Below are 27,807 nucleotides of genomic sequence, written 5' to 3'. Positions count from 1 at the left end.
ATCACATCATTTTCGTGGAAGTCAGATGCGTTTTGAACCTGTGTTAGTTACGATGGAACTGCCAAGAAGAAGATAGCAACAAACTGCAGTGTTTCAAGTGATCAGCCGCATTAGGGTGTAGAGAAAGGTAACTCTAAATTATTATGATATTATTATTATCATCAAAATATTATAATACTATTATTGTTCTAATTATGTAAATTATGCCTCTTGCCTTCTTTTGCCTTTTGACTGTGTGTATGTATTTGTTTGTTTTTATAATAATTTATAATAATAATTTATAATTTGTTTTTATAATTAACCTTTGTGCTATTAAATAAGCACGTCAATAAATTATTATTATTAATATTATTATTATTAGCCTTCCTGTTCCTCCCAGCAATCTTAGGGACTTCTCATTGTTTGGTGTTTGTCTCTCTAACAAACACTGTCATTCTGCTCGGTGCGTCTGTGCTGCCAACGCGGTGGGTAAATATCTCGATATATTTGCAGTCGGGGTCGTTTCTCTCAATCACGTTTATACTCAAGAGCCAAAATTTGTTAATAATATTTGTTCGTGCTCCTAGTGTTCTGTGTTATGTGATTCTTAGTTATCAGGATTTCGTTACCTCTCCTTCTCTGCATTCCGCCACTGCTTGCCTGTAATTAGTCTTTGACTTCATGTTGTGTTTGTCCATAATGTAATTACCTGTGTCTGCACTGTGCTGTGTCTGTAATTGGCCTTGTGGCTGTTGACTCGGCACATAAATAATAAAGAACTGAATTGAATTGAATTATTATTACTTTGTCAAATTATGTTTCCAGATCCCTTCAAGTCTATGCAGTACGTACTCTGAAATCCAGATTTCAGAACGTTCGATTTAAAGTAGGTCAATGAAAGGTGCTCTTTCATAGGCTTAGCTAGACATGAGAATTATCAAATTTTCAGTTCGCTGCCTTCATTTGTTTCTGTGGTTTCAATTTAGTNTTAGTTTTTTTTTTTTTTTTTTGTTATTCTGTGTTATATTTATTTTTCAACTGGAATTTCGCTAGTGTAATATAATTCACAAGTGACAGTCCCACATTTTATAGCAATTCCAAATATAGTCATAAAAACGAAATAATTTCCAGATAAATAGAAAACCCCGGAAGAATATCACAAAATTTTATCTTCTAAACCAGAATTCGGAGAAGACTGGAAGCTAACCAATCTCGGCCAGAACGCAAACTGAAGTGTTTCATGGTTTTACTTAGTTCTTCCCAATATATCCACAATAATTTCTTCAGTACTATTTCCTTCCTACACCTTTCAATTCACCAGGATGAAGTAATAAATGCTAAGTAACTTCAGTTGAATTTGATGTTCTCACAGCAGTGACTATGAAGGGTCCTGAGGAATTTCTCAGGCCCTTAGGAGCAACACCTGCGTCTTGCGTAGCTCACTCTTTGACGCTGACCAGAGATGTAGTACGTTGCTCTGAAACATCCGTGAATTTCTGCCGGACTGGACACGGCGCTACATCCCAGAAGAATACCCCTCAACTTCTTCACTTGTTACGTCTTTATATAACCCACAGACCTTCCATGGTACACCTTCTTCGTTAAGCCGTTACAATAATTCAGTTCAATTCAACACCTGGAAAGCTTTGAAATGTGGTGTTGGAGAAGGATGGAGAAGATCAGTTGGACCGATTATGTGAGAAATGAAGAAGTGTTATTTATAGTCAGTGAGCAGAGGAATATCCTACATGAAATAAGGAAACGGAAGGCTAATTGGATTGGTCATATCTTACGCGGTAAGTGCCTTCTAAAAGAAGTTATTGAAGGAAAGATAGAGGGGCGGATAGAAGTGACCAGAAAACGAGGAGGAAGACGTAAGAAGATGCTGGATGACCTTGGGGACAGAAGAGGATATTCTCATTTGAAGAAGAAAGCTCTAGATCGCATTAAGTGGAGGAAATGTTTTGGAAGAGACCGTGGACCTGTCGTCTGACAGATTACTGATGAATGAATTACGTGCGAACTTAACAGCACAGAGGCCAATTACAAAGTAGCATGAGTACATAGAAATACACAAAAATAACTTAAGAACAGAAAAACAAAATATGACAGTCTATATAACCGCAGTAAATTAATAACAATCCCAAGGAAAACAATAATAAATATATTCTGTAGTTCCACCAGGAACATAAGCCGTCTGCAAGCTTTTTCCATTGTCCCGAGCCGCCCGTATTTTTTTCATTGCTAGTGGGGTGGGACTAAGTCCCTTGTACTGTGGCCCCTTCTGGCCTGTTGTACCAGCCCCAGATGATAGGTAAGGGTGATTGTGGAACAATTGGTGGAATGAAGACTGGCAGGGGAAACCGAAGTACTCGGAGAAAACCTGCCCCAGCGCCACTTTGTCGACCACAAATCCCACTTGACCAGACCAGGTGGGAAGCCAGCGACTAACCACTTGAGCCCCTAAATGCTACAGCTCATTCCAACTTCTTTCAGCTTCTCTCAGAATGGTTCCCCTCCAGCTGTTTCTTGGTCTTCCCCTTCCTGTCTTTCCTTGAGGATTCCACCTCTGATGGCTGTTCATCATCCTTCCTCAGCGTGTGGCCAACCCATCTAAATTTTCCTTTTGTTATCTCAATATTTATACCTGTTTGGCCAGATAGCTGCCAGAGCTCTTTATTTGAAATGGTTGTAGACCACCCAATTCTTATATAGAAATCAAACATCTGTTAATAAACGTTTGAATTTTCATTCTTAATTGATTTGTAACCAGCCAGGTCTCACAGCCGTATAAAAGCACAGAATTAACACAAGCATTGAAAACTTTTATCTTTGTACCTCTGTTTATAAGGGAGGGCTATCAGACTTTTTGCAGTTCGGCAAAAGCTCCTGATGCCTTTATGATTCTCTTGCTAACATCTTGTGGGGCTCGTCCATTTTCAGATACTTTGCTCCCCAAATAGCAGAAATATGTTACTCGTTCTATCTCTGTGTTCTCTGTCGTTATTGGCTTATTGTATCGTTTACTCTTTATTTCTTCTGTTTTAAGCGAGCAAGGTGCCATTCAGAATGCTTACGGAGTACATGTAAACAAAACATCGGCGGATAAGTACTTTTCACACTAAACACTGTGTCTCTCTTCGTTGCAACAGTAGTACATTAAGACACAGTGAACAGTGGGAACAGTCGGTCTGTTTACACGAACTCCATAGACATTCCGAATGAGGTATAGTGATGCCACCACTTGCACCTTGTCATTGTGCTGTACCGTGACACTGTTTGTATGCGCAGTGCGTGCCTGCCAAGGGCCCTGGGTTGCGACGGGGCTACACTTGCACGTGCCGGCTTGGCTACTTCTCCCAGGACTCGGATCTCACCAAGCGTCACTTCCGGGGTGAAGAGGGAGACGCAGACGAGACACTCTACAAGTAAGAGACGCCAATTAAGGCCCTATACAAAGTCGGACTGTAAGAGAAAGTTTCTATCTAGGCTGTGAGATCACAGTTTTGTTAAGTAAGCTGTGAAGCAGAGAAGGCCAACTTTGCATTTGGCACAACTGAAACATAATCCCTAGTTGTAATGTCACGGTACGTCGAACTTACTTTCAACCCAGCTCTAAGTGAAAGATAGTGCTTATCTGTGACGTCATATTATATTAAACTTGAATTCAGTCTGTGGGAGCCACCCACACCGAATCAAGCGCTAGCCAATCAGCGTGGACCACGGCAGCTTCAACGCCCATTGATTCGCGCACTGCAACGACAGCGTACCTCAGGCACGATAGTCGCAATCGTAGGTAGGAAACATTCACTGCTACGCAACGGCTCAGTAACCAGGTATCCGCGGAAAGAGATCGGTATAATACGGTAAGGAAACTGTAGAAACCAGTGACCTCCCTATGGTCAGCTCTAAGCTGCATAGCGTGGAATAATACTGAAATGAATAATCTTCCATTGTCCGAGGCGCTACTACGCAACGACCAAGGTAAGCACAATAGGCTGAAGCTCGTCCGTGTATTCATTATAACAACAATAAATGTTGGTATAGAAGTTTACTACGTGATTGTCTCTTCAAGCATCGACATCCCTGGAGCCCAATCAGAAGCTGGCTGCAAACACAATATAGCTCGTAGTTGTGACAAAACTAGCACAGTCCTACGTACCTCAGTTTTTGGATGAGGCCGCGCCATACCTCAGGCGGTTAGTCGCTGGCTTCCCACTGCAGCTGCACGGGTTCGAGCCAAGTTCTGGTCATGTGGGATTTGTGGTGGATAAAGTGGTGCTGGGGCAGGTTTTCTCCAAGTACTTCTGTTTCCCCTGCCAATCTTCATTCCACCAATTACTACACAATCACCATTATCTATCATTGGGGGCTGGTACAATAGGCCAGTAGTGGCCGCCGTACCAAATGGACTCAGTCTCACCCCACTAAGAACAATAACAAATAAAAAATAGTTCCTAGATGAGGCATTACGGTAGGTCGAAACCATTTCAGCGTAACCTAAGCCCACCTGTAAGATATTATTTCTAGTTGTGACGTCACAGCAGATTAAACTTTAGTTCAGCTTAATCAGAACCTGGCTACAAGCGCTGTAGAATTCTAAAGTGTGACGTCAGTGTAGGTGAACTTTGGATTCATTCCAGACGGAGCCCAGGCACAAGATGGTAGTCAGTGAAACATGCGTTCAGTGGAAGAGAGAGAGGGCCTAGCTATGACGTCACAGCAGTTCAACCTCGGAAACATTTGTTCCTTTTGCCATAACCTCAAGCTGTCCAAATAACGAAGACAGTTCCTTTCTGTTAGTATTCATAAGTGCATGACGCCCAACATTCAACCTGGAGGTACAATGCGTTACTTCTTTCCCTGCCTGTACCCTTCAACCTCTCCAGCTTGGGTGACCCTCCCATGAACTTGCGCCCTCGTTGCTTATGCTTTCTGAGCGATCAGGTCATGCAACCCTCCCCACCAGGAGGAGAGAAGGAATTGATAGAACAAAATTGGAACATGACATGGATCACGAAAGTAACCAATTCATCATTGTATGCCTCTTTTATTCGAAATACATGAACCCGAAAAGTCAGTGGCTGATTCAAAACTGCAAAGAACATATTTGGCAGCTCTGGTTACTTGCTTGCCAGCTACTATGGGATCCGTACCGTGAACAGATCGAGGGATGGCACTGAAGTGACATCCTTCTGCTCCACATCACATTGAAGTGAGGTTATGTTCTCACATTGCATTGAATTATGAGAAGAAAAATAGTTTTAGGTTGAACACATCACGTAGCTCTGCTGCAGATATTGAAATACGTTCAGAGCCTGCTGCAAACAAAATCGTTCTCTTATACAAGAGCGTGCACCAGAAGTTACGGTACAATATACAGAATCATTTTGAAGGACATGTAGAAGTTCTCTCTGTAAACAGAAAAGCAATATTTGAGTTCTGCGTTACGATACGTTTTTGTAAAACAGTCCGTGAAGGCCCATAAGATTGTGAGACGTCGGGGCTCCCACATTTTCTAGACAGTCGAATCACAGATGGCGCTAAGCTTATCAGCTTTACGCGCCGGAAGCCCTTTGCCCCCTAGGAAGATTCCTGGTACTCATTTCTGTTAGAGGCTGAGTCGATCCCAGGGCCATAGTGCGGCTGGAAGGATTACGTGAATTGAAAAATTCAGTGACCTCATTGGGAATCCAACATGCCACCTTCCGACTTGTAGCATAATGTCCCAACCAACTACGCTACCGCGTGTCCCTAGTTTTGTAAAGTATTAAATATTTAATACCTGCGAAGTCTGCTGAACTGTCATAAGATTAAACATATCAAACTAAAACGTAAAAGTTCTCGCTGTGGTTATTTAATTAACCACCATGCCATGAAGACGCATCTGGGATTGGAGGTATAGCTCCAAAATATTTTACTTCAGCACTAGACGGAGGTGAACGGTCAGCTTCATGACTCGGTCTCTTTACCCCCGGGGAAAGAGCCACCGCTACCCATTGGATAGGAAACTCGATGGACTCCGGTCTGGACGCTGTAGTAGAAAACATTATCTTTGCCCTAGCTGGGGATCGGACTCCAGGCGCTCGGCCCATAGCCCGTTGCTTTACCGACTGAGCTATACCAGCATCAAACTAAGGGCAACAAAAATCGCTATGTTGAAATTATACACCTGCCTTTAACAAATGATTTCCTTTGTAAATAAATGTCATTGTACATAAGCATTAAACTTTCCAGATGTTTTCAATGACTCTTCCAGGCCATTCAGGGCCCAGGCCTTTTATTCAGTTAGCTGATCATTTTTCACATACGGTAGGACGCCTTGGACGATTGATCAGCTCTTCGCAAGGCCTCTAACTAAACACAGTGCACCACAAACACTCGTTACTTGAATGGGATTAGAACCCACGATCCCAGCATCCGAGCGAGAGAAGGCAGTTCATGGCTTAGACCGCGCGGTTACTGTGACTGACTTTCTAGAATTTAGTGATTTATTATTATGAACAGTTTCTAATAGTGAAGAAAGCCATGGAGGCCCATAGGGTTGTGAGACGCTGAGGGTTCCACATTGCTTAGACAGTCGGCTCACAGATGGCAGTAAGGTTGTCAGCCGTCCTTTACCCCCCCCCCCCAAAGGAAGATTCGTGGTACTCATTTCTGTTAGAGGCCTGAGTGGAATTCGAACCCACGATCCCGGTTTCAAAGCGAGCGAAGACAGTACATGCCTTAGACCGCTCGGCTACCGTGACCGGCTACACATTTGCTTAGCCCAGTATATATTTGTATATTGCCCTGTGGTCACTGTCTATCTGCGTAATGGATTTAATATGCCTAATTTCTGCACTTCATTAGGCCCTGTCAAATTGAATGTATCATGAAGATTTCGCACACTGCCATGCTGTTATCTCAAATTCTACTAAAATAGTACTGAGGGTGTTTGAGAACAGGGAGCTGAGGAGAATAGTTGGCTGAAGAATAATGGATGAGGACTTCATAATTTGTGCTGCTCGCCGAATATTAGAATAATGTGAACAGAGTTTGTAACAAATATGTGAGACTGCATGAAATAGTATGGTAGGAACACTTGAAGGACATAGACAAATAGGAACACCAAGGCTTAGATGGGTTGATGAAATTAAATGGCTTTACAGAAAGATGATGGGAGGGCCTGGATTGGATTTATCTGGCTTAAGATATTGTCACGTGTTGGGTATGTAACGGGACAAATAACTTCACGCCGTCTTGCATATAGCGAATTTATTCCACTCGCTCTTACATTTGCACAATTCACAGTTCCACAACTACTGCAATCGGCAGTATCACAAATACTTCACCTGCTTCCATTCACTCCGGCGAATGCTAGACTGCAACTGACTGGTTAGTCTCTCTCACTGACGAATACTCCTGTTGTGTAGCTTCCACACTGACAACACAGAAAACAGTTACTTGATAGCTTTCACTGTTGCGTGACGTCGTGTTTACCGATTGCCTAGCAACAGTCGCTGCACGGGATCCCCTGTTGCGTGACGCCGTGTTTACAAAGCGTTGCTGGGCAATGCTGCGTAGAAACCAGAGCGCTTCGGCTCGGCACGAACAAACACTGCTTTTCTTACTGTTGCGTAACTTGGCAACCGACCGTTTATAAGGGTCTGTCTTCGTGGTAACTCGTTCCACCTCCCGTTGCCCAGCAACGGTTAGTCATGTCACAATATGAACCTTTGATGGGCTCTATGAAAGCCAGAGAATTTCTTATGTAACTTAAACATATTCATTCATTCATCAGTAATCTGTCAGACGTCATGTCCACAGTGTCTCCCAAAACAGTTCCTCCACTTAGTGCAATCTGAAGCTTTCTCCTTCAAATAAAATATCCTCTTCTGTCCTCAAGGTCATCCAGTATCTTCTTACGTCTCTTTTCTCGTCTTCTGGTCATTTCTATCCGCCCTCCCCCCGGTTTGTTTTGTCTCCAGAAAAAACATCTCGCATACATGATATCTCTGTTTTTGCAAAGAGACTATCCAGGAAAAGGGATAATGTGGTAGTTTTTCCATTTGCTTTCCACATCGCAGTACAACAGCCGTTCAAACCACTCTGGTCACGCCTGTTGCTATACGAACTTTAACCATCTCGAGTATCATTTTCTCTGTGCTTCAAGTCGCTGCTGATGACGCTGCTTCCTTAATCAGTTTTTGGTTTTTGGTGTCTCTCTTCGTCTGATGCCTACCCTTTGACCTGTCCAGCAAGGGAGGCCCTGCCAGTAGCTACGCTACCTCTGGTATAGCTCTCAGGGTCCTTGGCATAATCAAACCCCCTCACCACGATAAGGTGGAGACACCAACGTCTCAAAAGACTCAGTCCCTTGGTATTAATTAGTTAATAGATGAACTCTTGATTTAAGGGAAGTATAGACGATTCATCATTAGGCCTTCATGTTGGAATTAATAGTGTGAATCTGCGTGACACAATTGTGTATCCGCCCGCAGAGTCAGACGTCATGATGGGAGAACACACACGGCCATCGTAATAACGAAATGAACTTGGTTTCTCCAAATCATTGCTAACGAAATTTCTTCCGTGTCAGGTGCAAATATTATGAAGTACTGAATTTCTTTAATTATATGTAGGTAACGGTAAAGTTGTCGGTCTAGAAAACCGAGATTAACGGCCATGGGGATTCGTTGCGCTGACCACGCGACAACCTCTATCCGCTAAAGTTGGCACCAACTTCGCCTACAAGCGGCGCTCGCTCTGTCGGTATAGCTCGCCTGCGGACTAAAACGACGGATTAGTAGTAGTAGTAGTAAATAGTAAAGTTGTCCGTGTACTTAACTAATTAAGCACTACGCCATGAATGGGTGTGGTGGGAGTGGGCCTATAGCTCCACTATTCTTGTCCTCGGCACTAGACGGAGGTGAGTGTTCTGCTTCGTGCCTCGGCCGCTTTACCCCAGAGGAAAAAGCCCCCTTCACCCATTGGATAGGAGGCTGACTGGCTCCCAGAGCCAGCCTGAACGCTGTGGAAAAGAGAGAAAATTTTTGCGGCGCAATGCTAGAAACCGGATGGGCGCAGGTTCGAATCGCGATGAGGTCATTGGATTTTTCAATTTACCGAATCCTTCCAGCCGCACTCTGGCCCTTGGGTCGATTGAGCCTCTAACAGAAATGAGTACCAAGAATCTTCCTGGGCGTAGGGAGCGGCCGCCGCGTAGGGTTGACAACCTTACTGCCATCTGTGAGCCGACTGTCTGGAAAATGTGGGAACCTCGATGTTTCACAACCCCTGTTGACCTTCGCGGCCTTTTACATGGATAGCTTTACTTTTACCTTTAACAAGAATCGAACCCAGGCCGTCAAGCCTATAGCCCACCACTATATCGACTGAGCCATAACTCAGTATTTTTGTGACAGATATTAGCATTCCCTCAGTTACAGAGAAGTCTATAATAATTTGCGCATGACTCGGGTCCCAGAGGCTCAGTTTTATATCCTGTGGGTTCCATGTGAAAATTGTCACCTTCACTTCTACCATTCACAAGTTTAGCTCATTGTTGGCCCATTCTCGCATTCCGGGACATTTCGTGTTAGACAGAGACCGATTTCGTAGCTCATTTTCATCATGCAATTGGCACGACTGGCACAGCATCTCCTTGTACTGTCTGTAGGTTCCGATGTTACGGACCAGTGTCACTTTAGACATACCAACCGATATTGGTTTCTAATTTTAAATTTAATATTACTTTGACTTTTTTAGGTTTCACTCTAGTGGAAGTTACACTGTAGTTTTATACACGCCCAGTACCCCAAGAATATCCCTGGTATTATTTTATGTTAGAAGCTGAGTCGACCCCAGGGCCATAGTGCGGCTGGAAGGATTAAGTCAATTAAAAAATCCAATGACATCGAGATTCGAACCCGCTACCTTCCCGCTTGTAGAATAGTGCCTCAACAAACTACGCTACTGGCGTTAGTAGCTGGCTTCCCACCGAGGAGGCCCGGGTCCGATCCCGGGTCTGATCAAGTGGGATTTGTGGTGTACAAAGTGGCGCTGGGACAGGGTTTCTCCGAGTACTTCAGGTCCTTTGCCAATCTTCATCCCACCAATTGCTCCACAATCACCCTCGCCTATCATATGGGGCTGGTACAATAGGCCAGAAGTGGCCGCAGTACAAGGGACTTAGTCCCACCCCACTAGCAATGAAATGAATTACAGCGCTACCGCTGATTTGTACAATTCACAAATCACTACACGCTAAGTCTTCTCCAGCCTTCAGTGTCTTCACTAGTCGTTGCTTGGTAGCAGCTCCTAATGATGGAGATTTTCAGCTTCTGTGCTCACGTAATGAAGTGACAGGAGGTTGTAGAAATCTGCACAATGAGGAGCTTCATAACTTTTACTCTTCTCCGAGTATAATTAGATTGATCAAGTGAAGGAGGAGGAGGTGGGCAGGGCATGTAGAGATAGGGACTAGTGGAGGGCTCTTGTGAACACGGTAATGAACCTTCCGGTTCCATAAAATGCTGGGAAATTCTTGAGTAGCTGCAGAATTGGCGGGTCCTCCTGAAGGGCTCATCTCTATGAGTAAGTAAGTAAGTGCTCACGTCATTACTGTGTGGCGAATATCCCGTAATTGAACTGTCAAGTGAACTATAGCGCTATCTCTTCTCCGTATCTCTTGAAGAACTCAACTCACAACTGACTGGGTCATCCCAATTTTCTTTGCGCGGACCGAGTAGAAAACACAGTGTCCAACAGTAACCCTATTGCTGCGTGCGTATTCTTTGCCGCGGAAACGTGTTTACCTAGAAATGCGTTACATAACACGGCTGCTTATTCGCCTGCCTGGCTCTCATTGCATTGCAACAGCTTTACACGCTACAATATGTTATGGCATCATGTAATTTTGCGGTGGATACCAACGTTTTGGAGGTACTTTCTGACTGAAACTTCAGAATAGCCTAGCGATAATGATTGCAGATCCGTCTGGAATTTTCGCAAACACATGCAAGATGACGTGACGTCATAACCCAGAAGATTACAATTTAAATTCATCTTTTAAAGGACAGTGGTAATTAAACCTACCACCTGCCTTAACACAAAAAATACTCACAGTTTTTTCCTATGCAGTCATTGTATTTGTGTGTTTCATAGATTTTGAAAATAAATTTATGTTGTTATTAATATCTTCTGTGATGAAAACAGTGTATTTTCTATGAGATGGGAACTGAATTTTAATGGTTTTTAGAAGAATTTCTAGTTTCAAAGATGCAGTGTTACGTCCACTGCCGCAGCCGCTGCTATAATAATGTTATATTTCCAGACAAAATGGCCATCTTCAGATGTTTTCGCTACACTGCGCCAATATTGTCCACTCATCGCATGTGCAACTGCACGTTTCGTGGTTTAAACCGTCATAATCGTAGTCAATTGGTATGCGCTAAAATACGTAGCACACCCCGTAGTTTACTTAAGTTATTAAAATTTGTTTTCCTTTAAATTTTGTAAAATTCTTATTACGCCTTATAAGGTGTCTCGTCCACTTGTTTAGATATGCAACTTTTACTTCGGAAGTTTTATTGCGGCAGCCTGATTTTCTGTTCTTAAGCCCATTGTTGTGTTACGTCTGCAATCTGTAATTTTGCCCCTTGTCTCTGCGTTGCTCCCTTTAGCAGCGTGTGGTGTTGTCTTACAAGTGACGACAGTGTGGCCCAGTTATACCCCCAGGCACCGGGCTCTCTTTACGTCTCGCAAGGCTGCGGTGGGTATATTCTAACCCACCCCCACACGGGATATTACCATCTATGCCACAACGTGACGGCCTAAGCTAAGGAAAATGGGCATGAGATTTGGTATGTGGAATGTAAGATGTCTGTATAGGACAGGTTCGCTCATGACAGTTGCGAAAGAAATATCAAAATGTAAGTTAGATTTAGGGAGAGAGCAGGCACAAGAGATCACTGTTGTCGCGGTGCAAGGGCCAAGAAAGCCCACCCCTTATACATTCATTCATTCATAAGGAGAGTACAGGTCAGATGGAACAGAGGTGGCACTGAACCAGCAGCCGAATATACTGTAACGTAGATTGCCAGAGCTAGGTAACGGACCGGTAAACACCCCGCGACCGAATACACACAAGGGAACAATGAAAGAATCGCCGTTCCTATGCAACGACCCGTAAACAAGATTCATTTGAGTGCGTTACAGCAATAGGAGTCGAGAATGAAAGATGTTTTTTCTATGTGATCAGTGTGAAGCTTATATAACGAGTATCTGTAATAGTTTAGACTAGAATCCCGCGTGGAGGCCGGTTCGAATACCTGCACCGTGACCCTGTGAGTCGTACGAGGCGACGAAAAGGGAAGTCTCAAATCTGAAACAGTAAAATATGGTCGCCAGTCCTAAGGGACTGGGACCCAAGAGAGACTGCGCTACCAAGGCCCAGCAGCATATACAAAGGTGAGACCCGTCCTCTCGTCCGAGAGGGCGCCCCACAAAAATAAGACCGTCAGTAGTAACGTGACTTTGACAGAGTAGAGTGCAGAGTCCAGGAGGGTTCAGCAGTTGAGAGCACGAGGACGAGAATGGAGCGTGTCCTTAGTGAATTGTGAAGATTGATTACAGATTAGGACAGAGGAGGACATAGTGATCGAAAACAAAGAAGCCTTTATAGCAATTTGAAGTGATAGTGTCTGTGTTGAGATCCGTTGCTAGGAGACGACCAGTGGAAACTGAGAATCCTAGTGCGTGTGCAACGGTGAAATATATAGTTTGTAGATCAGCGATAGCGTTATATTAATTGTAATTAAGAGAAACAGTGTAACCGAAGTACTCATAAATCCAATCATCCGAGTTTGCCACGCGTACAACCCTACACGTGACAATACATTTTTCTACGGAAATGGGAAACGTGAATTAGGTACCTGTATTCTTCTAGCGCAAGAGAATTATATCAGCAGTTGTAGAGTTTGTTAGTGATAGGGTGTCATACATAATCCTGTCAGGGTTGTTGTGATAAATAATAATGAATTCTAGATTTGATGATTGGGTTTATTGGCACTTGTTTACAATTGTAGTCCATTATAACAGCTCACACATTGAACTCCATAATGCCGTATGGACACTCTGTATGAGGAATCTCTCACTAATCTCTGACTGACCTCTGCTGCTGCTACTACTACTTACGTACTTACTTACTTACTTACTTACTTACTCAGGGCCGTGCCATAGCTCAAGCGGTTAATCGCTGGCTTCCCATCGCGGCGGCCCGGGTTCGATCCCGGGTCTAGTAAAGAGGGATTTGTGGTGGATAAAGTGGCCCTGGGGCAGGCTTTCTCCGAGTACTTCGGTTTCCCCTGCCATTCTTCATTCCACCAATTGCTCCACAATCACCCTCACCTATCATCTGGGGCTGGTACAATAGGCCAGAAGTGGCCGCAGTACAAGGGACTTAGTCCCACCCCACTAGCAAAAAAAATACTTACGTACCTAGGGAGCTGCGCCCTTCCGGAGGAGCCGCCATTTGTACAGCTACTCAAGAATTTCCCAGCATTTTATGGAACCCGAAGGTTCATTACCGTGTTCCCAAGAACCCTTCACTGGTCCCTATCCTCAGCCAGATCAATCCAGTCCATATCATCCCATTCTATCTCTCTAAGATCCATTTTAATATTGCCCACCCACCTACACCTTGGTCTTCCCAGTGGTCTCTTTCCTACTAGCTTTCCCACCAATATCCTATATGCATTCCTCGTCTCCCCCATTCGTGCTACATGCCCTGCCCATCTCGTCCTCCTTGACTTCATCATTCTAATTTTACTTGAAGAAGAGTATAAGTTATGAAACTACTACTACTACTACTACTACTACTACTACTACTACTACTACTACTAATAATAATAATAATAATAATATACTCTCGAATTCACGAATGCACTGCCCTTTATAAGTACCACGCAGCCGGATTAGAAGGCACTTCGAACATTTCCCCTTGTTGTCACGGTAAAGCCTTTGTTTAGCGACTTGCTACATGGAAACGACTCTTTCGCTGCCATTCATTGTAACAGAAGTAGTCTTTGCTAATATCCCTTGTAACTGGAACGTGATTTCCGATCCATTGCTCAGCACTTTACGTCTGCTGTGGATCCACCACTTCGGCTTTCAGGCGTCATGTTACAATACTGAGAGGTCGCTGTTGTGACATCATTATTCAGAATGTTCATGTCCCAACAGAGGATAAAATTGATGAGGGCTCTTGTGAAGACGGCAATGAACCTTCTGGTTATATAAAATTGCTAGGATATTTTTGAGTAGCTTAGCGACTGGCGGCTTCTCAAGAAGCGCCAAGCTCCATGTAGTTAGTTAGTTCCCAACATATTAGTTACACAAGATAAATTTTAATTTCCTGTCATATTGGAGCCGGAATAGGTCAGTCGGTATAGCGACCTAGACGACTGGCTGGACGCGCCGAGGAATCGGGGTTCTTTTCCCACCTTTTCCTTGTTTTTGTGATCTCAGACTTTCTTGCTTCAGCTGCAGAGAGAGTCTTGTTGGGCATCTGCACTCTGGCCGGTCCGTCCCGCTTCCATTGCCCATAGCAATATTCAGGATAGAGTGACTAGGCACTGGGATAGAAAACGGAGAAATTGGGGCTCAATTCTTGAGGGGCGAGAGATTTTCCTGCTTCACAGGGTCCAGATACCTCGGGGGTTCACGGAACTTCCTATGCAATGGATACCGGAGTCTTTCATCCTGCGGGTAAAACGGTTGGAGCGTGATGCTGACCACTCTTCTCCATCTGCAGCCGAGGTAAAAAATGCCTTGACCAATACGCCTTCATTGTCTGATGCTTAATTACGCACAGGGACAACCTCTTCAGACTCATCAACCTACGTTTTGTATTCATTTGTCATATGAGCCATGAATGCTACATGTGCCACAGGTCACAGTCTCCTTCACTCGCTACAGGACGATCTACTCCGGGGAAGTCCCGAAATGATAAGTTGCTGAGTGACTCACCGATGTGAACAATAGGTGGCAGCAGTGTGTAGGTAGCAACACTGACGCAGTTCGCGCCATTTCCTTCATTCTCTGAGCCCACGTGTTCTTCGGCGCAATAATGTACGTGTTTTTCTCGTACGCATGTTGTGGGTTACGTGATGGTTCAGAGAACCCCGTCTCAGTATTGCTTCGCCATCAAACAGCATAATCCAGAAGATGGTCTCGAGACGGGATAGGATTATCTCGAAATGACGTTACCCGCTTAGGTCTCCAGACATGACTTTGCCACGCTACTTCCTGTGTGACCTACTGAAGGGCAGGGTGTTTAAAAACAAACTTCCCCATTGATGGCCTTAAAGGAAGCATTTCCAACGGAATTACGACAGTTTCTCCTACCACGCTGGCTGCAACATTCGCTAACATGGTGCGTTGCATCGGCCCGTGTCTCCAGACGGGAGGAAATTAACTCAACAGTCTCCACATCTATCGAGATCTTTACGTACGTCTGCGTGCGCTGTAGGTAATCATACAAGGTAAAAAATGGTAACGCTATCCCTGTAACAGGCCGTAGAGACCAAAAAGTTTCTGAGACGTCGAGGCTCACACGTTTTCTAGAAAATCAGCTCACAAAAGTCAGTGATGTTGTCAGCTTTACGTAGCGGCCGCCCTTTACCTGGTACTCATTTCTGTTAGAAGCTGAGTCGGCTCCAGGGCCATAGTGCGGTTGGAAGGAATAGGTCAATTGAAAAATCCGATTACCTCATCGGGATTCTAAACCGCGACCTTCCGGCTTGTAGCATAGTGCCTCAGCCAATCACGCAACCGCTTGTCCCTTTAGGTAATCATAAATGAAACAGGAATACAAGCACAAGTAAAAGAATAACAGGTGAAATTTGGTTTTCATTAACAAATTATGGAGTGAATTATTGTTATTACTGGGAGTGAATCATCCTGTGTGTTCCCCCTTCGCGCCAATGTAAAAGAGCGGGCACAGTGAAGATCCCGCATACCGCTGTGTTGCGAGAACGCAGTGTACTCCTTCAGGAGTGCTCAGATGCTGAAGATACGCCGATATCGGAGCGCTGTCAGTCCTCTCGGATGGACCACCCTTAACGCGCCATACCCTCCCCAATTCCTATCAATTCACAATTCATGATCATCAACCGGCACGCAGGAAACAATTCGCTGTAAAAAACAATCAAGCTTCAGGGTGGGGAGCGGAGAATGAATGGGTGAGTGTGGGTGGTGGGTGTAGTTGTGCCGCTAATCGATATCTAGGGCACTGGCGGTAAGCTGAGGGGAGGGCGGGTGAAGCCAAGTGCGCCCGCACGGGTGGGTCCGCAACAAATCGCTTCCGAGACGCCGAGGGCAATATCGAACATAACTTCTTGTACGTAAGTTGACCGTATGTCCCGTTTTATAAGGGGCAGCCCTGGTTTATGTGCCGAACACAGTGACCAGCTCAATGGGTTCAATCCAACTTGAGGCATAGATGTCTGTGTGCGTTTATTCTGTGGTTGTGCTGTCCTGTGTGCAAGTAGCAGCCTTGCGATGGGCTGATCCCCCGTCCTAGGAGTTCTATCGGCTATGTCAAAAGATCAAGGAACTGGAAAAGCCGCCAAGACCCAACAAAGGGCTGTACAACCATAGATAGATAGTCCTGCTTTTTGAACCGGTTATATGAGAACTGAAGAAATTTCCCGGTAAAACTTATTCTTGTGCTTACCTAATTAAGCACTGCACCATGAAGGCGTATGGGGGAGTGGATGTATAGATCCACATTTCTTGACCTCGGCACTAGTTGGAAATGAGTAGTCACCTTCACGCTTCGGCCGCTTTACCCCCTCAATAAGAACCCCAGGTAGCCATTGGGAGGTTGGGTGAACCCCAGAGCCGGTCTTGATGACTTGGAGAAGAGAAAATTCTTGACCCTACCGGAACTCGAACTCCGACCCCTCGATCATCCAACCTGTACCCAGTCGCTATACCGACACTTTTACCCTTATAATAACAGGTAATCCCCAAGGAGACATTTGATCTGAAACAGCCTGTTTACCGGCACAGCGATTCGTTTTACACTGTCCTTGGCGAGAAAGGAACAGAACAGACCGGAAGCAAAAGAAACGCATGTCTTATGAATCAGTCAGTCAGCTCTTTTTCGGGCCCTGGCCTCTTCCGCAGTTTCTTCATCTTATATACAGTCGGTAAGACTCTTTGGACGGGGGGGAGCAGCCCGTCGCAAGACCGCTACCTACACATGGGAAAACACAAACACAGAATAAACTCACACACAGACATTAATGCCTTGAGTGTGATTCGAACCCACGATCACAGCGTTCGAGCGAGCGAAGATAGTTCATTCCGTAGACCGCGCTGCCATTGTACGTGGTGCGTTCCGTATATAAGGCCTTCTATTTTTTTGTGTTAATGTGTAACGTCTGAGTTGGATGTTGGTGTTGTAGTAGAGGTTGAACCTTCCCACCAATGTACTGTTAATTTGGTTGTCGTCCGACAGATAGCGACAGCAGAGCAGTTTACCAAAATGGCGTCTGACATAGAGGTGCGTATGAAAGAGAAATGTGTTATTGAATTTCTCACTGCCGAACAAATTGTACCCATTGACATCCAGCGACACTTGCTAAAGATGTACAGAGACAATACAGTGGATGTCAGCACAGTGAGGCGGTGGGTAGTGCGTTTCAACAGTGGCGAAAATGAAGTGCACTACAAGCCACGCCCTGGGCGTCCCTGCTCAGCTGCCACTCCTCACAATGAAGAGCTCCTCATCCGAACAGATCAGCAGATAACGACCAGGGACTGTCAATTCTGAACGCTACAAGACGATGCTGACTAAGCTGAAAGCCCGTATTTCCCGAGTCAGGTCAGAGAAGCAGACAACCTTTCGCTTGCAACACGATAACGCTAGACCCCATACCAGTTTGGCGACCACCGCGCACATTGCAAAGTTTGGCTGGACTGTCCTACCACATCCTCCTTATAGCCCCGATTTAGCACCTTCAGACTTCCATCTCTTTGGGCCTCTGAAAGACGGACTACGTGGGCAACATTTTCCAGACAACGATGCTGTCGTTGCAGGTGTAAGAAAGTGGCTAGCCTCTGCTGGCGCAGACTTTTACGGGCACGGCATACAGGCTCTTGTTCATCGATGGCAAAAGTGAATAACGAATGGAGGTGATTATGTGTAAAAATAGCTTAAGTAGCTGAAATCTTGCTCTATTTAACTGCGTTATTATGATTTCTGTATCTGTTGTAGTTTTCTTTAAAAAAAATAGGAGGCATTATATACGGAACGCCCTTAGTATATAACTTCGTAGGGTCGGATAATTGGCGAGATTCATTAGAAAGAACTTAGAAGAAAATGGCGGCCGTGTCTTAATTTGAAATATTTACCTGAGTGGACTGAAGATATCCACGGAAAGACATGTCTCCTTCCGAGATTCGAGCCGAACATTTCCCACGTAAAATCTGGATCGTTATCTCTAGAACTAGCACTGAATTTTCTTCTAGATTAAAATGACCTATGTTTTCATTTCTCAGTACATAAATATGAACCCCCTGCCGACTTTGGTTCCGTCCCTTGGGGTCCCCCCCTCAGCGTATGTCCCGGATTTTGTTTCGAAAAGTGTGTTCGCCTTACTTGCAAGGCATCCATTTGTCACTGGAATAGTCAAACATTGTGTTCCGATTGGAAATCATAAAGCCTATTTTCTTATTGCACAGAAATGTAGTCCTAAAAGTCTTGTATAGTATTTTTCTTGTTACATTTATATCAACCACCATCATCACTAGCAGCAGCAGTAATATTAGTGCAGTATTAATTGTTCTTAGGAACAACTTAATAAGTACGAATTCTGTCCGTGTTTATTTTATCGAAAACAACCTCAAATTTTCGCATCGTCACCACGTAATTTTCTCACATAGAATAATAATTCGTACAGAACATACACGTATAGCTATATACGTATTTAAAATGTTCCATCTCCTATTTTCAGGCTGAATGCTAAGTATACATATTATGCAAAACAAATAGTTTCTTAATAAAAGTTTCCTGTTTTCTTCGAAGAATATTACCGTACACCATTTCAGGATTGTGTATCAGATGGCGCTAGTGTCGCTTCTGTCGCCATCTTGTTATTACCCGTAGGATATTAGAGGTTATGGAGATCTCACAGCTTTCTGAGGCAGGGCGTGCCTATTGTATTTCGTTAAAATCGATGTATTGGTTCAGGATTTATCATACAGACTGTGACAGATTGAGCTATTTCTAGAAAACGAATACATAAACACGTTCCCAAGCGTTCAAGAATAGACACTCATTGCTACGCAACGTTTCTAGTGACTCACTGCGCGCAGTGTTGAAAGCCGATATCCACGACACCGAACCGTTCGCAGCACAGGAACGGCTAAGAATGCAATTGCCATACTTCTACAGGGTTCGCCGAAACATTATGACAGTGGAGCAGTTTGCCAGACGAAATACAGAACTCTTCGAGGAAGTGTCTGCAATCACACCCGCCTAACTTAACCAGAAGTCGGAGAAACAGAAGAAAGAAGAAGCCAGAAGGCAGAAATTAAGTCTTTATTTTATGTGGTCAGCGTTCCTGGCTACAGATCCAGAGGTCCTGGTTCGATTCCCGGTGCTATCAGATTTTTTTCGGAGAAGTAGTGGGTCTGGAACGGTGTCCACTCAGCCTCGTGATGATAATTGAGGAGCTATTTCAAGGAAATAGTGGCTCCAGTCTAAAAAAAACGAAATTAACTTCCGTGGGAATTCGTTGCGCTGACCACGCGACACCCTCTATCAGCAAAAGTTGGCACTAAACTTCGCCGACAAGCGGCGGTCGCTCGGTCGGTATAGTTCGCTTGCGGACTAAAATCACGGAGTTTTTTTTTAGTTACAGCAGAAACATTTAGAGTGTTATCATTGTTCGTAATTACGAAGTGTTATAGTTACAGTAAGATTGAAAATGTTATAATTAATTGAGTTCTGCCTGGTGAACATCCATTAAATCGACTGGCCCAGCCAGACCCGCGTCTAAATTCACTCCAACACGTGACAGTACAGTGGGAACAGCGTGGTGATCTCACAGTCGTAATATTTACTTCCGGTATATAGTTTGTACGTATTTTTGTCTCATTGCGCCCTGCGTGTGAGCCCCTCGCCATGCTTCAGAGGGAGCAGACGGCCTACAGACAGGGAGTAAGAAAAAAGTAAAGTAACTAAAGCCATCCCTGTCACAGGACGTGAAGGCCAGTAGGGTTGTGAGATGTTCAGGGTCCCACATTTTCTAGACAATCGGCTCATAGATGGCGGCAAGGTTGTCAGCCTTACGCGCTGGCCGCCCTTCACCCCCAAGAACATTCCAAGAATATTCCTGGTACTCATTTCTCTTAGGGGCTGAGTCGACCCCAGGGCCATAGTGCGGCTGGAAGGATTAGGTCAATTGAAAAGAAATCCAATGACCTCATCGAATTCAATCCCGCGACCTTCCGGCTTATAGCATAGTGCCCCAACGAACTACGCTACCGCAGTTCCCCAGACAGGGAGCGTAGGTGCAAATATAACGGATAAGGAGTAATGGTCTGAATACAAGGAGTGGTCCTCCAGATGACTGGAAGGAATCCTAACAATTCCTCAGAGAAAAAGAAACTCGTTATGAGATGTTATGTAAGGACGCTCTTTTAAACACGTCCATGAATCTTAGGACCGCCTTAATATATGCTAATTTCTTGGCCAGCTGAGCTACTATAAGAACATACTCTCCTCTGTAGAGTTACTTTGTTGCTTAAAACAAATTACTTTTTCCCCCTAAACTTTCTAGAATGGCGTCTTTATCCAGTAAAAATGAGTGTGTGTCCGAGAGACCTATAGTCGTATAGTTTAAAAGAGAGCAAATTTAAAGTCAGTAAGAGTAGAAATACTCACCTAAATCACTGTCAGATATCAGCCTCTGTGTCCCGGGCCTCTGTGATCTAGTGGTCAGAATTCCTGCCTACAGATCCAGAGGTCCGGGTTCGATTCCCGGCGCTTACAGATTTTCTGAGAAGAAGTGGCTCTGGAACAGGGTTCACTCAGCCTTTTGAAGATAATTGAGGAGCTGTTTCAAGGAAATGGCGGCTACGGTCTAGAAACCCCAGATTAACGGCTGTTGGGATTCGTTACACTGACCACACAACATCCTCTATCCGATAAAGTTGGCACTAACTTCGCCGACAAGCGGCGGTCGCTCGATCGGTATAGTTCGCTTGCTGATAAAAACCACGGAGTTTCTTTTGTTTTTATCTCGGGCGAGATTTGAACGGGATATCTCCAGACTACAAGTCGGAAGCGTTACTGCTTCAGCCATCTTGCTCGATAAATTAATTTCAAACTCATCAGGTTACGCCTAGAACCGATTTTAAATGTTTTCGCTATTAGATTTCACGTCGGTAATGAAAATAGAACAGCCGGGATCCAACACTGGACACATTGAAGTCAGTTTATGGTGGAGTTTTATGCCGGTAGATTTGAGATGTCGACATGTTTGTTATTTCAACACAAAACTTCTTAATATAAAACTTATTATTATCCCGCTATGCCGCATTTCAGATGTCCAGATTTCATATTTCTTTGGATTGCGTTATGTCACACTAAAACTTTATTCTGATTAAAAGATAGAGATCTTTGCAACAAAAGCGATTTATTGATCAGATTAATTGAAATTAGTTGGATAATTAGTACAGTGATACAGTTCTCATTTATCCTCACTTTTTGGGCGGAAGGAGAAGTTCCACGATTTCTCACTTCAGATTCGTATCCCAATTTTCGCCTTGGCAAGCAGCAAGGAAAAGAATTGAGCTAGAACTCTGAAACAATTTTTTTTAAAATATATTTACCAACTGCTTTTCTACTAGTCTTACATTAATTTTAGTTAGTATTCGGGGTAGTAATTATGGAACCGTAAATAAAATGACGTTCAGACGAACTCCGTGACACACAAACCCGAATTAAAGAGGCCAGAGCATGAATCTAACCACTCACCCCCATCTTAGTACTGATATTCAGTATGCGTGGAGCTATATCTCCACTCATCTCTATGTTTCACGGCTTGGTGTTTTATTAAGCACAGAAAGAGCTCATGGTTCCAAAGCAAAACTATCCCGTCTCTTGATTATACCTTCAGATTAGCACGGAACATTCTTTCGTGACCCTTCTGAGGTGCTATGCTAATTTTGGAAAACCTATTATCCGAAAACTTTAGGAGTGAAGTGTTTGTTAGAAGCTTCCTGAAGTACAAGCCTCGAAATATAATTGAATAAAGAGCTCATTCTCGCCACGACACAAATTCAATTAGGAAGCAGCAAGTTCAATCCGACAGCACAATTCATGTGTTTAGTCTGTGGACACCATTCTACCCACAGGCCTGTTACTTCAGTTTTCCTAGCTACTGCATAGCTTACGTGTAGTATTGTCGCGTGATCGAGTAACTATAGACGGGTTTTGGATTAGTTACTCGACTTATTGACCACTTATACAACTCGTTACTACACTCCACAAATCTCTATCGCACACAGACTAGTGTTCTCAGTCTCTTACGGTCTCCACTGGTCGTTTTCTGGCAACGGTTTTTAAAACTGTAGCTATAACAGTCTCACTAAATTACACACTCCAAAAATTACTGCAACCACAGCACTCAAAAGTCTTCTCTGTCTTCACTAGTCGTTTCCTGGTAACAATTTCTAACAGTGGATAATCTTCAGCTTCTGTTCTAACTGCACCAATCAAATTTTCTCGTCACAGTTCTCTCAGTGCTTCAACCGACTAACTCCTAGGCTGGCGGTCATATCATTCCAACCTCCTAGTCTTCACGGACTGACTTTCCGCTATGTATAAGGGGTGGCCTTCTCAGCCCTTGCACCGCGACCAACAGTGGTCTCTTGTGCTTGACTTTACATTAACTGAACTCCCAGACCGGTGTCCTCGTTATATAACCCTTTTGCACGGACAGAGAAGAAAACACAGTTTCCAACATTTCCTCTATTGTATCTCAACTGTTTTGCTTGTTAAATACTGGTATCTGCTGCCCAGCAGCGGTTGTATTCTTATGTTTGTTTTGTGGTCGTTGCTAGAAACGGGTCTATGCGCCACAGTATGCATATAAGAGAAACATAATCCGTCAGTCTGTACAGTTACCGTTACCTGTTGCCTAATCACATAGGCAGGACAATTTATAACAAATTCTGAAGCCTGTAGCATCATTGTGAAGAAGGTATGCCATGAATATATATGAAGGAGTGGAGGTATAGCTCCACCATTCTTGACCTCAACACTAGATGGAGGTGAGTGGTCAGCTTCACTCCCCGGCCACTTTACCCCGAGGAAAGAGCCTCCGGAACCTATTGGACAGGAGGCTGGGTGGGCCCCAGAGCCGGCCATGACGCTGTGGAGAAAAGAAAAATATTGGCCCTGCCGGGAATGGAACTCCGGGCGTGTAACCAGTGGCCCGTCTCTGCACCTACTGAGCTGTCGTGACTCCCTGTGAAGAGGGTAATATGAATTAACATGAAACGTATTTTATATGTTGATCTGTTTGTTGAAAAGATCCTATTTTCCTAATGGTTGTTGACACCAATGTAATGCTTTAAGTCAGTCCCTCTTTTCATTGAATTGGGAGATCCAGTGCCGTGTTCACAGATTCAGTCACCGAGCCTTATATTCAGCCGGCTGAATCAAGTCCACATCTCCCATCCAACTCACATTTCTTTAAGATTATTTTAATAATATCCTCCCGTGAAAGTCTCTTTAAACTTACTTTTCCCTGAGGGCGTTCAGACCAAAGTACTGTAAGAATTTCCCTCACTTCCATGCATGCTATATGCTGTATACAATTTATCTCTGATAATCTACCTTCATATGAAATTTCTCGTATCTATACTTGAGCGTTCAAAGCATTCTCACTGGAGTTACGGATAAGTGTTGTTAGGTGGGGAGGGCCTCGTGCCCCATTCTACCATTCTGGGCTACCCTTTAGTGTTCTGTACAAAAAGCTGTAGGATAAGTAAAAATGACCGTAAAAAAGTGGCGGTAGAGTAGGGGGAGCGCAGGGAGAATTGATAGACGGAGTGGGGAAGATTCTTGAGAATTCTTTATCCGGCTGTAGTATAGCTTCACAAAAACTGAAAGCAAAAATTTTGAAAAGCCATAATTGCTGAACGGTGACAAATCGAGTAACTGTTTATTTACAGTTACTGTTCTAAATATCTCCTCAACCATCCCATAACTTTAGGTAATAAGACTTTGAAACATCTTGTATATTCTGCACTTCAGCTAATCTTAAGAACAATAGACTCAGGCTTACAAGCATGTGGTAATGAACGCTATGTTTTATGGTCTCTATGCAGAAATATGATAAGAATTCATCCTACTAATACAAATTCAGCTGTTTTGCCGTCGTTTGTACAGCATAGCGACTTCAGAATTGAATGTCAAGCAGGTGCTACCTGCAATTAATATACACAAGAGGTGTGTTCTTATATCAGCACAGACTACGAACATATTAATTAAGCACACGAAACAGTCTCCAGAACCTAACGGATATCTGGCCGGGTAGGCACCTTATACAAACCTACCATTTCCTGACGATATTAAAGTAGGCTAACAGGAAACATGGCATTAAATTACAGACAGAATTAATACACGTAAGTCTATCTAAAGTATTTCTCAGTGTTTTTCTAGTTTAAAGAATGCTGGAAGACAATAAGATACAGATATTATCACGAGTTTAGGGCTCCGTGACCAACGATAACAGGTTCTGGATTGGATTTATTGACACCTTCTGTTACAGTCACTCTTAATCACAATCAATTACAACAGCTCACAACCAGTGACTGACTAAGACTCGCTCCATTCTGACTGGACTGCGACTGCCTTCTCTTTTACTGTTACTGACTTGCTTCTGATTCACGAATCACGCACTTCTCTTTTACTGTGATTGACTTGCTTCTGATTCACGAATCACGCACTTCTGTTTTACTGTGACTGACTTGGTTCTGATTCACGAATCACGCACTTCTGTTTTACTGTGACTGACTTGCTTCTGATTCACGAATCACGCATTTCTGTTTTAGTGTGANTTTATGGTCTCTATGCAGAAATATGATAAGAATTCATCCTACTAATACAAATTCAGCTGTTTTGCCGTCGTTTGTACAGCATAGCGACTTCAGAATTGAATGTCAAGCAGGTGCTACCTGCAATTAATATACACAAGAGGTGTGTTCTTATATCAGCACAGACTACGAACATATTAATTAAGCACACGAAACAGTCTCCAGAACCTAACGGATATCTGGCCGGGTAGGCACCTTATACAAACCTACCATTTCCTGACGATATTAAAGTAGGCTAACAGGAAACATGGCATTAAATTACAGACACAATTAATACACGTAAGTCTATCTAAATTATTTCTCAGTGTTTTGCTAGTTAAAAGATGCTGGAAGACAAGAAGATACCTCGAGTTTAGGGCTCCGTGACCAATGATAACAGGTTCTGGATTTACAGTCACTCTTAATCACAATCAATTACAACAGCTCACAACCAGTGACTGACTAAGACTCGCTCCATTCTGACTGGACTGCGACTGCCTTCTCTTTTACTGTTACTGACTTGCTTCTGATTCACGAATCACGCACTTCTGTTTTACTGTGATTGACTTGCTTCTGATTCACGAATCACGCATTTCTGTTTTACTGTGATTGACTTGCTTCTGATTCACGAAACACGCATTTCTGTTTTAGTGTGACTGACTTGCTTCTGATTCACGAATCACACACTTCTCTTTTACTGTGACTGACTTGCTTCTGATTCACGAATCACGCACTTCTGTTTTACTGTGATTGACTTGCTTCTGATTCACGAATCACGCATTTCTGTTTTACTGTGATTGACTTGCTTCTGATTCACGAAACACGCATTTCTGTTTTAGTGTGACTGACTTGCTTCTGATTCACGAATCACACACTTCTCTTTTACTGTGACTGACTTGCTTCTGATTCACGAATCACGCACTTCTGTTTTACTGTGATTGACTTGCTTCTGATTCACGAATCACGCATTTCTGTTTTACTGTGATTGACTTGCTTCTGATTCACGAAACACGCATTTCTGTTTTAGTGTGACTGACTTGCTTCTGATTCACGAATCACACACTTCTCTTTTACTGTGACTGACTTGCTTCTGATTCACGAATCACGCACTTCTGTTTTACTGTGATTGACTTGCTTCTGATTCACGAATCACGCATTTCTGTTTTACTGTGATTGACTTGCTTCTGATTCACGAAACACGCATTTCTGTTTTAGTGTGACTGACTTGCTTCTGATTCACGAATCACACACTTCTCTTTTACTGTGACTGACTTGCTTCTGATTCACGAATCACGCACTTCTGTTTTACTGTGATTGACTTGCTTCTGATTCACGAATCACGCATTTCTGTTTTACTGTGATTGACTTGCTTCTGATTCACGAAACACGCATTTCTGTTTTAGTGTGACTGACTTGCTTCTGATTCACGAATCACACACTTCTCTTTTACTGTGACTGACTTGCTTCTGATTCACGAATCACGCACTTCTGTTTTACTGTGATTGACTTGCTTCTGATTCACGAATCACGCACTTCTGTTTTACAAACAACAAATAATGAATGAATCCGATCAGTCAGAGTCACAATCAGAGAGAGAGAGTTACTTTACGACTGGCGGTTTACCGCCAATCAGTTCGTTTTGGCGACAAGCCCCTTGAGACTCACGACCAGTAATTTTATTTCCCAACTGAACACTTGCGGTTATAGTCCTTATGTAACATCCTCTCTGACGAGAGGATGGGTCTGTCGTTCACAATTGCTGCTGGCGTTCACCATCGCCATCATTTTCGGGTCCGAGCCCCGTGAGACAAGTGACCACATTTTAATGTCTCCAATTTGAGACTCCCAAACTTGGATGACCAGGTCCCCGTATTTATATCCCCCAGGAATAGGGTTACCCAGTTATATCCCCAGGCACTGGGTTCCGTTTTCGTCGCCTCCTACGATTCACAGGTCGATTGTTGACTAAGAAACGTTTGTCGAATATTCATTTACACGGAAACGTATGTTGTACATGAATTGGTCTCGAGAAATCCACTTCCATGGAAACGTGATTTGTACCGAGCTGTTTCCTAGAAACGGCCCACATGCCATAATAAGTATTGTCAATTAACTTCGTTCCTTCTGTACAGCAGGTATTTCTCCTTGTGACTGCCTCTGTCAGCAGCAGTTTTATGTAAATGAATGGACTGATGAAGCACTGAAGTTCTGTGGGTGCAGGGCAGATGTGTGGGAAGCTTCGGCACCTCCAGGGCTGTGAGCACTGTGAGTGTGATGGGGCATTTCTTGTGCAGGTGCGTGCCTTGCCCCGATGGATGCGATGTCTGTGGCGGGGACTCCCCGTGCATGGCGCGTCACGACTACTTGCTGCGCACCGTGGTGCTGGGCGTCCAGATCCTCTGCATGTGCATCACTGTCGTGCTCGCCATTGTCGTCTTCAAGCAGCGCAAGTGCAAGGTCAGACACCCGGCGTTTTCATTATTCCAGACTAACGTAAGCTGCTTGGCCGCGCCATAGCTCAAGCGGTTAGTTAGTTAATTAGAGAGGGTGGGTTTCCCCATGCACCGCGACCAGTTTGATCTATTGTGCTTCCCTCTATGATATTCTACCAGTCTCTTTACCCTACCGATAAATTGTGCGTACCATCAGTCCCGCCGAGCAAGCGAGTTCGGCCACTTGCTTAGC

At 43.9% G+C, this 27,807-nt stretch overlaps 1 protein-coding gene across 2 annotated transcripts in view; it reads left to right on the top strand.

Annotated features, from left to right (window-relative positions):
• Positions 1 to 27,807, top strand: part of LOC111867401 (probable G-protein coupled receptor 158) — a gene marked incomplete at its 3' end in the record, with an annotated part of 242,176 nt that overhangs the window by 184,225 nt on the left and 30,144 nt on the right. For both annotated transcript variants that reach the window (XM_033752667.1, XM_023857223.2), the window contains 2 exon segments: positions 3,271 to 3,407; positions 27,417 to 27,579. In XM_033752667.1, the coding sequence (XP_033608558.1) occupies positions 3,271 to 3,407; positions 27,417 to 27,579 (300 nt within the window).

Source organism: Cryptotermes secundus, unplaced genomic scaffold (assembly GCF_002891405.2).
Source record: "Cryptotermes secundus unplaced genomic scaffold, Csec_1.0 scaffold397, whole genome shotgun sequence".
NCBI lineage: Eukaryota > Metazoa > Arthropoda > Insecta > Blattodea > Kalotermitidae > Cryptotermes > Cryptotermes secundus.
The sequence above is the reverse complement of the archived record's forward strand: the minus strand, read 5'-3'. Positions and strand labels throughout refer to the sequence as shown.